The sequence below is a fragment of the Nycticebus coucang genome, chromosome 21 (genome assembly GCF_027406575.1).
Source record: "Nycticebus coucang isolate mNycCou1 chromosome 21, mNycCou1.pri, whole genome shotgun sequence".
NCBI lineage: Eukaryota > Metazoa > Chordata > Mammalia > Primates > Lorisidae > Nycticebus > Nycticebus coucang.
In genome coordinates, this window is record NC_069800.1 from 32,318,945 (window position 1) to 32,331,263 (window position 12,319).

The window sequence follows — 12,319 nt, forward strand, 5'->3', positions numbered from 1 at the left end:
TGGGGCCGGCGCCCTACTCCTTTGAGCCACAGGCGCCGCCCTTGACTAGTTTTTTTATTACTTGTATTCAAGAGCACCCCCAGCATGTGACTATGTAATAAAAGTTCAGATAACTGAATACATACTTGACAATGAGTTTAAACAGGTTTTCTTCAGCCTGAATTTCCTGGATGGCATAGAGGTCTTTGAGGGAAAACTCCATCAATGTTCTGTGCTTACACCCATCCTCCGAAGCCTTTGTTTTCTGTCCTTTGCTATTGCAAATAGAATTTGCTTCAATGTACAAAAGGAACATGCACTTGTCATTCTTATTTCGAAAACCTGTAAATTCAAAGTATTAAATACAGTAACTGGCATTTTCATTTTCTGTACAATGACTCAACTAGAATGTAAAAGAAAGTCAGAGTGAGCTACAAATAAATTTTTTAAAGGAAAAGTTTCACCTTAGATAAGCAACAAGGAATACTCTGAATTATTTGAGATTCGGAAGGATCTTAAAAAGAGAAAAAATGAATATTGACAAATTATATTGAGAGACATCAAAATGAGGAAAAAAGTTTTACCATACCTTCTTCAGCATTTGAGACTTTGACAATTCCATTAATGGTCACTGTGTCCCCTGGGACACAGCTATCCACAAGATCATGAACAAGTTCACATTCTATTGTTCGTGGAATTCGACCTGCTTCTCGTTGATCATCAGACATCATCTCCTGAATCCTAAAAAGTTAAACAAGTTAAACATATTCATAAAGCAAAATCTGACAGTCGAAACTCCTATCTTCTTATTTAGGGGTGAGAATTCTTGAGGAAAAACTCCCATCTACCTACAAAATAGCAAAGAAAATCTATACTATTTACTCCAAATAATTCTATACCACTTACTCCAAATTTTTCATCAGACATTTGAGGACTAAATGGCAATAAGTCAGGGAGAAGAAGGGCATTAAAAACATAAAACTGCCTAAGAGTTTTGAGAAAATGTTGCTATCATAATACAAGAATAAGCTACTAAAATCATGCAAAATCAGGAGAATTTATTTCATGTGTGTGTGTGTGTGTGTATATATCTCATACATTTATGGAAAGGATACCAGAAAAAGCCAAAGAAATCTAGAAAACACCACAAATAAAATGAAAGGAAGAGATAAAGTTAAGGCAGATAATAATCTAAGGGCTATGTCTAACAGGGTGCTAGAAAAGAAAACACTGTAGAGTTGAAGACAACTTCAGAACAAAACAATGTGCCAGTTTCAAGCAGGGTAAGGACACAACTAGATAAGCCCTCGGTTTTCAGAACAACACAGATAAAATGGTTACAGAAGAGGGGAAAGTGGGAAGCCCCTGTGGCTCAAAGGAGTAGGGCACTGGCTCTATAAGCCGGAGGTGGTGGGTTCAAACCCAGCCCCAGCCAAAAAAAAAAAAAAAGGGAGCAGTCCAGTCCCCTCAAGGGAATAAGAATCAGACCAACATTAATAGCATGAAAAATCATAACAAAACAGACTTCAATGGCCAGGAAAACTCTTACCCAGGCTAAGATCTAAATAAAGACATTTGCAGACACATAAGGACCCAGAACATTTTACTTCTCATGCATGCTTTCTGAAAATGTATTTGAGAATATTCTCTAGAAAAACAAAATTCGAATCTTACAAAGTAGAAGAGACAAAGCCCAACAGAACAGTGCAGTCCATCTAGCAGTGCAATGAAGCCAGGTCCCAGGATGAATCAGGGCTGCAGGCCTAGAGAAGGACTGACCAGTGCTTAGGCAGCATTTTTTTTTTTTTTTTTGGTTTTGTTTTTATAAAACAAAAGGTAGATTCCATGTATTCCATAGTGTATTTAAGACAGAATGTAAAAATCACAGGAAGGCATATTCTTTTTTTTTTTTTTTGTAGAGACAGAGTCTTTCTTTATTGTCCTGGGTAGAGTGCCGTGGTATCACACAGCTCACAGCAACCTCCAAGTCCTGGACTTAGGTGATTCTCTTGCCCCAGCCTCCCGAGTAGCTGGGACTATAGGAGCCCGCCACAAAACCCCGCTATTTTTTGTTGCAGTTTGGCTGGAGCTGGGCTCGAACCCACCACCCTTGGTACATGGGGCCAGCACCCTACCCACTGAGCCACAGGCGCTGCCCAGGAAGGCACATTCTAAGAAGTAAAACCAGCATTTAGAAATCTTAGAAAAAATAAAATGCCAAACAAAAAACTTACAGTCCAAATATATATGCTAAATTATGTGATAATCCTGAATATAAGAAAATTTCCTGACAATTTGATTTTGATATGTGGACCATATTTTCATTTAAGGAACAACAAAAAAAACCCCACAGGCTTGGTGCCCATAGCTCAGTGAAGAGGGCGCCAGCCACATATACCGAGGCTGGTGGGTTTGGGCCCGGCCTGGGCCTGCTAAACATCAATGACAACTGCGAACAAAAAAACAGCCGGGCATTGTGGCGGGTACCTGTAGTCCCAGCTACTCGGGAGGCTGAGGCAAGAGAATCGCTTAAGTCCAAGAGTCTGAGGTTGCTGTGAGTCGTAACGCCATGGCACTCTACCGAGGGTAACATAGTAAGACTCTGTCTCTTAAAACACACACACACACACAAAAAAAACAAAACCCAAAATCCCAGTGACATAAATTACATCTCCTTTTTTTTTTTGTTTTGTAGAGACAGGGTCTCACTTTATGGCCCTCGGTAGAGTGTCGTGGCCTCACACAGCTCACAGCAACCTCCAACTCCTGGACTTAAGCAATTCTCTTGCCTCAGCCTCCCGAGTAGCTGGGACTACAGGCGCCTGCCACAACGCCCGGCTATACATCTCCTTTTCTTGACATCTGATCACCTTACTGGGTCTTTTGTCAAACAATATTTATATCATGACCATGATAATACTGTTTATTGTTTTGGTTAGATATGACATATACAAAAAGGCCTAGAAGATAACAATTTATCATTAGAAAACAAAAGATAAACCTTGACAAGTTAAAGAAACCCAGAACTGAGAAATGAGAAGATAAAAGGAAGTATATTTCTAATAGCAAAGGAACAAAGGGATGCAAGAATGTTACCTAGAGTTATACATAAGGTAACAGAAAGTTGTGGGGACTGTGGCTTTCTATACAGATTGAATTCCCCTGACTTTTTTCCTTAGAGACAAGGTCTTGCTGTGTTGCCCAGGCTGGAGTCCAGTGGCATTATCACAGCTCATTGCAGCTTTGAACTCATGGGCTAAAAGCAATCCTCCTACCTCAGCCTCCCTTTAGCTTAGACTATAGGCACATGCCACCACACCTGGCTGATTGTTAAGAATTTTTTTGTAGAAATGGGTTCCTCAGCTATATTGCTAAGGCTGGTCTCAAACTCTTTGGCCTCGAACCATCCTTCTACCTTGGTCCCTTGAAGTGCTGGGACTACAGGCATAATCTACCAGTGTCTAGCCCTGATTGAATGTCTAAAAATATTTAAGTGTATTGCTTTAAAGCCTTTTTATTTATATTACACTGCATAATATAAATACACTCACTGAGCATTAAGGTAATAACTTTGGAATACATTCTTTATGCATCTAGATTACCACCCAGTTTTCTTCAGGTCATGGCCAGGTATCAGGACTCCCCCAACCTGCTTGACTTTACACCCTGTTGCTTACTCAATACTTTCACCTTCAATGCACATTCAAAGTGGCAGAATAGAATGAGAAGTCTCACAATGATACATGCTAAAGTCATTTTGCTTTAAAAATTATATATTTGTACTCTTTTAAATTAAAAGAACAAGTATTTCTATGTTTCCCCTTTAGAAAAATTTAAAACACAGATAAATATCAATGTCTCTGATTTCTCGTCCAGACAGTACAATCTCAACACGTATTTGTATTTTTTACCAGTGTTTTTGTTTAAATTTTTTTTTTTTTTTTTTTTTGAGAAAGAGTTTCACTTTTCAGCCTTGGTAGAATGCCATGGTGTCACAGCTCACAGCAACCTCAAACTCCAAGGCTCAAGTGATTTTCTTGCCTCACTTCCTGAGTAGCTAGACTTCAGGCACCCACCACAACACCCAGCTATTTTTTTAAAGAGTGTCTCAAGCTGCTCTGGAACTCCTGAGCTCAGGCAATCCACCCATCTCAGATTCCCAGAGTGCTAGGATTATAGACATAAGCCACCTCACCCAGCCTTTTGTTTAATTTTTTGAAAATAAAGTCAGGATTGTACAGTAGAAAATATTTTACAACCTGCTTTATCACTGAATATATTGAAAATATTTTCTGAATTCTGAATATATTGAATATATTTATAATTTATAAATATTTTACTATATCACCATTAGTGACTACATGATAATCCACTGTACTATGCTCCTTGTAATAATTGTTTTCAGATGCTTAGGGTATTCCTAATTTTTATCAACACTGTAAAAACATACTTCCAGTAAACAATTTCTAAAGTCTTTTCAACAGATCATCTTCTAAAACTCAGACTGCTGCAACTGTAAGGCTCTTATACACAGTTATAAGGCTGTCACCTTGATACAACCAAATGTTTCAATGCACTAGCTGAGAAACAATAATTTAATTCCTCATGGCCATCCCAAGCTAAGCCTCAGAAAAACCAGAAATTGAATTTATTTCATGTGGCAGGAAGGGTATCTTCAAGGCAAATGGTCACTTTATCTATACAATAAAACAATCATGTGAAGTAATATTATATTGTCAAAGTTTTACTATAATTAACTCATTTAAAATGAGTTTGACCAATACTTTCTTTTTTGAGATGGAGTCTCACTTTGTCACCCTTGGTAGAATGCTGTAGTGTCATAGCTCACAGCAACCTCGGAATCCTGGGCTCAAGCGATTGTCTTGCCTCAGCCTTCCAAGTAGCTGGGACTACAGGTGCCCACAATACCCAGCTATTTTTAGAGACGAGGTCTTGCTCTTGCTCAGGCTGATCTCGAACTCTTGAGTTTAGGCAATCCACCGACCTCAGCCTCCCCAAAGTGCTGGGATTATAGGTGTGAGTCACCTTGGCCAGCCCTACCAATACTTTAAGATTTAAGAAAAAGACTTAAATAGCCTCTTCTAAAATTGTCTTCCCCTAACTTTGATTTCCTAATATTAGCAGATCATCATTCAAATCCAATTAAAATGTAAGTCTATTTTCTTATCTGCTATTTTTACTTGAAAGAAAAGAGATTTTGTCCAAATAGTTCCAAATTCTGTTCATAGATCCAGAGTTAAATCACCTTGAATCTTCTCTGCATATGCCCTGCTATGAACTCTGTACTCCCTCTGATGCCCTCCCTCATCACTCTTCAGTGGTGAAATCCCACTGACCTGGATGGAAATCTAACTCTATTCCTCATAGGCCACATGATCACATGAAAAATCTTCAACTTTCCTTTTTTATAAAATGGGGTGTTTGCAAAAACCTCAGCATAGTACAATTAGTTATCAAATATGTTCATATTGGTTTTCACAGGGCAGGAGGGGGTGAAGCTAGCTAGTAGCAAGCTATCTCATCTTTTCCCTAGATTCCTAGGTTTAAGACCATTTCAGTTTTCCAAAGAGCACTCTGACTTCGAAAATACCTATTGGGCGGCGCTCACTGTGGCCCAGTGAGTAGGGCGCTGGCCCCATATACTGAGGGTGGCAGGTTCAAACCAGCCCCAGCTAAACTGAAGAAAAAGAAAAAAAAAGTCTTTATCTAGCCAGGTGCGGTAATCGTAGCACTCTAGGAGGCTGAGATGGGTGGATTGCCCGAGCTCGGGAGTTAGACACCAGCCTGAACGAGAATGAGACCCCCGTGTCTACTAAAAAAAGAAAAACTAGCCAAGCCTTATGGCAAGTGCCTGTGGCCCCTGTTACTCAGGAGGCAGAGGCAAGAGGACTAGTTGAACCCAGAAGCTCGAGGTTGCTGTGAGCTATGACCCCATGGCATGCTACCCAGGGCAACTGAGTGAGACTTGTCTCAAAAACAACAACAACAAAAAAAAAAAAAAATGAAAATACCCATTATTTTATATTTAGAGATGAGTTACTGGCTATGGCACACACACACAAAAAAAACTAATCAATTATTGAATCAAAAATACACAGAGAAAAACCTAACTTCTTTAAAAAAAAAAAAAAGGCCTATAGTAAAATGCCAAATGCCTCATGAACAGACCATGAAATGAAACATGCCTATTTCTAAGGGATTTTTTACCTAAAAACTTCAAATCAATATTATTTCAACTTCTTCTCAGACTTAATATCTGCATATTTAATCCCTTCTGGAATCCAACAGAGAATAAATTTCAAATAAAGGTTATTAGGCATACTTCAACACATAAATTCATCATCAAATAATCCATCTATTATATACTTTGTCATTGTTCAGATAAAAAAAAAAATCACAGTAAAATTATAGTCTCTCAGAGAGACCTAAAACCCGCCTCTTCTTTAACATTGTGGTTGCTTACTTAATCGACTGCCAGTCCAGCGTAACTGTGAGAGGAGAGCTGCGGAGAGCAGTGAAGGATCTCCCCCGACACGCAGGCACAGGACACTGCAATAAGAGTACATCAGTCAGATCTTGATCAACTACAGTCACACCTCAGGAAAATCCAAGGTAAAACACTTCATTTGATATTGCTTTAAAAGTTGGTCTCAGCATGCTATTAAAGTAAAATCCATTAAGAGTTGTAATGACTTTCTATTTCTTCCTGCTATGATATTGTGAGCTCTTGAGGCACTTTCCAGCTGGCTGGCCTTTGTCACTCACTGCTCTTATTGTTCCTGCTGTGGGTATGCAAGGAGTCTTGTTTGTCTTCCCCACCAAACACCATATCCTTCCTCTGTACCCCTGCAGTCTTCCGCTCCTCTCAGTTCAGTCCCATATACCTACTCCAAATTCTCTACTTTTCAAAAGCCTTTCCTGGGTCATCTTTACTTCCCAGTTCTCTCATCTAGCCTCCTTTTGCACTGTTTATAAGGTGCAATATTTATTTTACTACACAGGCAGTCCTCAACATAAGTATAATCAAGCTGTGTTCAAATTTTCAGAAGTCACTTGTTTGGTGTTTAGACCTCAAGAAGCATTTACAAATTCAGAAACTCTGGAAAACTGTATTTTCCAAATATGATTATAACAATATTTCCCCTCAAGTCTTTTTAGACTCTCCCAAACTCCTCCATCAAGAGATGGAGACTAATCGCCTCCCCTCTCCTGCAAACTGGGCAGGTTTGTACCATACTTTGTAACCTACAGAATGTGACAGAAGTGATGCTCATTTCTGCCTACAGACTGAGCTTCCTTGCCTTGAAGCTGTCAGCAGCCATGTGAACAGACTGAGTGTCTTGAGCTGCCCTGCTTTGTGTGAGAAGCCCAGACTAGCCCACCCATGGAGACCACATGGAGAGAGAAAGATGCCCAGCCAGTCCTCAGCCACCTTCATATTATAACTTCGCAAGAGACTGAGAGCCCAGAACGAGCGCTAAATACTTTTTCTAAATTCCTAAACCACAGAAATCATGAGAAACTGTCCATAGAAAATATCCGGTTTAGATCAGGATTTAAATTCTGTCTTCTCAGCTAAATGTTGTGCCTTGAACTTTAAGCAGGGACAAACAGTGGATAACACCTACCTACCAACACCACTAATTATTCAGAACTAGGAGCTGAAGCTAACACAATCTAACAATAAGAGAAAGAAGTCCTAGAAATTTCAATTACAAATGTATTTCGATTTTAATTTTTTCAAGAAATTATTACATAAGTAAAAATTTAGTAAAGGCTAAATGTATTAAAGTCCAATAGCTGATAAAGGCAACTCTAGAAAAGAATAACGGCAAAAATCCCTGCCATATAAAGTTTAATAAGATCAACATAAATAAGACTGTTTAGAGTATGTACAAGACGGATAAAATGAAACAGACTCAGACTGTCTTTAGAAGCTCAATGTACCACCAGGGACACCTTACACATTTGTGGTAATAATGGGCATAAATGGTGTCAGGACAAATGACTTTTCACCTAAACATTAGATCCCGAGGGTTTTTTGTTTGTTTTTAAGAGATGGGGGTCTCACTATGTTGCACAGGCTAGTCTCAAATTTCTATTCTCAAGTAATTCTCCTGCCTCAGCTTCCTCAGTGGCTGGGACTACATGTGTGCCACCACCAAGCCTGGCTTAAAAATCCCTAGTTTTATATTAGTCACCAAATTAATTTACAGATGGGCCAAATATCCAAATGTAGAAAACAAGTAAAGAAACTCACAAGTATTAGAACAAAATGTAGAAAATATAATACTTGAGTGAAAAGGGCTTCTATTTTTTTGAGACAGAGTCTCACTTTGTTGCCTCAGGCTAGAATGCCGTGATGTTAGCTAGCTCACAGCAACCTCAAACTCCTGGGTTCAGGTGATACTCCTGCCCTAGCCTTCCAAGTAGCTGAGTCTACAAGCACTTGCCACAATGCCCAGCTAATTTATGTAATTTTAATGGAAATGGGGTCTTGCTTTTTGCTTAAGCTGGTCTCAAACGTCTGAGCTCAAGCAATCCTCCTGTGTAGGCCTCTTGAAGTGCTAGGATTACAGGCGTGAGCCACTGCATCTGGCCTAAAATGAGCTTCTTAAGCAAAGCCTAAAATGTTGAAGTTGTGAAGGACAAGATTGATCAATTTGATCGTGTCAAAATGTGAAACTGTACAACAACAAAAAACTGCACAAAGTTAAGAAACAAACCAAAGACTGGGAGAAGATACCTGTAATGTAGGTAATCAATAATAATTACTATCTAGAATATACAAAGAACTATCAACAAACTAACAGGAAAATAAATAGATGACATAAATAGTAAAGTCAATAAAGGAAACTGGCCAATAAAGATATGATGTCCAACTGTAACAGAAATCACAGAAATTCACCTCATAGATGAAATAACACTTTACACCCACCAGACCCTCAAAAACTAAGAAGTCTAACAGTCCAAGTGTTAATGAAGATATGGGGAAATGGAAACTGCTTCCCACTACCACTAGGGATGTGAGTTGGAACCAATACTCTAGAAAGTAACTTGGCAACATCCAAGGAAGTTAAAAATAAGTAAGCCAAAAAAAAATGTGTAGCCTAACACTTAAAAAAATCCTCTGCTTAGGAGACATGTACAAGAATAGTCTCTGTAACATCATTGGTAATTATAAAAAAACTGGAAACAGCACACTCACCACAAGGAGAATGAATAAATATTGGCTACTCATTTAATATAATACTCCATGATAGTAAAACAAGTTTGGTATGTATTAAAATAGGTAAAACTCCAAAATAATCGAGTAAAAAAAATTAACCCTACACATATACTTAAGAATAAAAATTTAGACTTGAAGAACACATACCAACTTCAGAATAATAGCTCCCTCTAAAGACGGAACAATGGGAAAGAAACTGGGTTGGGGGGAGAGACTTCGACTTTAACTACAATTCTTTATATTTGTTACAAATTAAGCTAAAATGCCAAATATCAATAACTACCAATTCTCTGTACTAGCTTTATAAAACCTAGTTTTTAAAAGTTAATAAAGAGTCAGTGGGTAAGTGCTCAACCTTATGCCTGCGTAACAAGTGATGGAAATGTGAAAATCCTGCCAGGGCATCTAGTATGCTGATATATCTGGGAACTAATGCATAATTATAAAAAAAAAAAGTTAATAAAGAAAAAAGAACCAAACATATCACTTCCAAACAGTGGAAGGAATAAAGGGGGAAAAATCAAATGTGTTTACCTATGAAGTCAAAATAGAGAAATATGAATGGGAAAGAACCACATTAACATTAGTACAATGGTTGTCTCTGGGAATAGTACAGCAAAGGGTAAAAAAGAGACAACTGTATCAGTAATGTTTTGTATCTTTATTTATTTTTTATTTTTATTTTTTTGAGACAGATCCTCAAGCTGTTGCCCTCGGTACAGTGCCGTGGCATTACAGTTCACAGCAACCTCCAACTCCTGGGCTCAGGTGATTCTCTTGCCTCAGCCTCCCAAGTAGCTGGGACTACAGGCACCCGCTACAATGCTCGGCTACTTTTTGGTTGCAGCCATCATTGTTGTTTGGCGGGCCCAGGTTGGATTCGAACCCACCAGCTCAGGTGTATGTGGCTGGCGCCTTAGCCACTTGAGGTGCCGAGCCTGTTTTGTATCTTTAAAAATGTATGTGGAGTCAAAAAATGTAAATTTTGGGTGGTATGTAAAGAAATATTTGAGTGGTTTCTATACTTTTCTGTATCCTAAAATATTTCATAAAATGTTAAAGTATTAAACAAAAATGTTTAATAAATACATAGTGTGTATTAAAAATTAAAATAAGCTCTGTGCTTAGAAACACTGGCAAACATTTTCTGTATTAGCCTTCTTTACCAAGATAAATAAGCAGTTACATCACCTTTGTCGGAAGAGTGTATTTTCCATCTGGAAGAGAAACACTCTGAACTTCTCCACACGCAGCACAAAGAAAACCCATCTTGGTGCAAAGAGGCTTTATATTACTGACACGAACCACTGTCCCTCTTAGAGCAATGTATTTTCCATAGTAATTTGCTCGGACATTTTTGAGCTGTGTCAAAGGCTCATAGTTGTATACCCTAAGAACAAAATAAGAACATTATTTATCTATAAATTACATTGAACAAAAGTTGACGTTGTATGTTCATAAGTTCCTTTTAGAAGCAACTAAGTAACTCTCATACTATATCATCCTTTTATGTATCAGAAATTTCACAAGAAATTAAATCATTCATAAAAGTAAAAAATGCTGTATCTTCCCTTTTCTTATAACAGAGGCTCTTCTCTAGGGGGAAAAAAAATAAAAAGGAAAAAAATGATGCCAAAAGAAAAACCTACAGATTAAAAAGCTTTAGAGTTTCTAACTTCCTTTCAAAGAACTATAAGGAAATGCCTTCTATAAATTCTAGAAAAGAAAAATAAAACCTTGGCAGTGCCTGTGGCTCAGTGGGTAGGGCGCCAGCCCCATATACCGAGGGTGGCGGGTTCAAACCCAGCTCCAGCCAAACTGCAACAAAAAATAGCTGGGCCTTGTGGCAGGCACCTGTAGTCCCAGCTACGCAGGAGGCTGAGGCAAGAGAATCGCCTAAGCCCATGAGATGAAGGTTGCTGTGAGCTGCAATGGCACATCACTCCAGAAGGCAATAAAGTGAGACTCTGTCTCTAAAAAAAAAAGAAAAAGAAAACCCTGATGATTATTATATAAATCTCTTCCAATGAGTTTAAAATCTCAGAATAAAAAGGATTTTAATAATTTCATTTATTACATTGTGTCTAATAGAAACTTAATCATTTAATAAAATATATACAGCTTTGTGTATTGCAAGTTGAGTATATCCCCTATTTAATAAATCCTATTTAATCCCCTATTATATAAATGCTTGGGACCAGAAGTGTTATGAATTTTTTCAGATTTTTAAGCTTTACCAGTTGGGTATCCCTAACCTGAAAATTCAAAATCTGAAATGTTCCAAGAAACATTTTTTTTGAGTGCCGCATTGGTGCTGAAGAAGTTTTTAATTTTGGAGCATTTCAGATTTTGGATTTTCAGATTAGGGATATTCATAGATTATTTAATTTACATAGCAAGGTCTTGATAAAATTCACATCTAAAACCAATGTCCATAAAAATCTGCAATCTGGGAAATCTAAGAAGAAATGTTGAGTTCTATCATGATCTCTTTGAATAATCTTCAATAGGTTCACTTTGATATGATGATCAACTATGATCAACTCATACACTTTTATTGATTTCTTTGTTTTTATAAAATGAGGTTCTTGCCTCAGTGCCTGTTGCTCAGTGGTTAGGGCGCTGGCCACATACACTGGGGTTGGCGAGTTTGAACCTAGCCCAGACCTGCTGAACAACAACAACAACTACAACAACAACAACAAGGAACTCTCGTACAATATCATCCTATCAACTACAACAAAAACAAAAAAAATAGCCGGGCATTGTGGCAGGCGCCTATAGTCCCAGCTACTTGGGAGGCTGAGGCAAGAGAATTGCTTAAGCCTCAGAGTTTGAGGTTGCTGCCAGCTGTGATGCCAAAACACTCTGTCTCAAAAAATTAAAATAAAATAAAATAATAAAATAAAATGAGGTTCTCATTCTTACATAGCAAGTAAGAATTACTATTCTAAGTAATATTTTATTCCCAAACCAATTCCTCACCTTGCATGAATGTGTGGCACATTTACCATTGTTTCTCCATCACTAGACAATCCTTCTTGGGCTTGTAATTCAGCTGCATGCCTTTCAAGATCCTTAGTTAATACC

The 12,319-nt window shown here is 38.1% G+C and overlaps 1 protein-coding gene across 1 annotated transcript in view; it reads right to left on the bottom strand.

The window, feature by feature from the left end:
* MCM8 (minichromosome maintenance 8 homologous recombination repair factor) overlaps positions 1-12,319 on the bottom strand; it is a 53,531-nt gene that overhangs the window by 24,748 nt on the left and 16,464 nt on the right. The window contains exons 6-10 of the mRNA XM_053573401.1: positions 12,215-12,318; positions 10,421-10,619; positions 6,464-6,549; positions 569-720; positions 126-321 (exon numbers count right to left, since the gene is read on the bottom strand). Of these exons, the coding sequence (XP_053429376.1) occupies positions 126-321; positions 569-720; positions 6,464-6,549; positions 10,421-10,619; positions 12,215-12,318 (737 nt within the window). The remainder of the gene's footprint in view (positions 1-125; positions 322-568; positions 721-6,463; positions 6,550-10,420; positions 10,620-12,214; position 12,319) is intronic.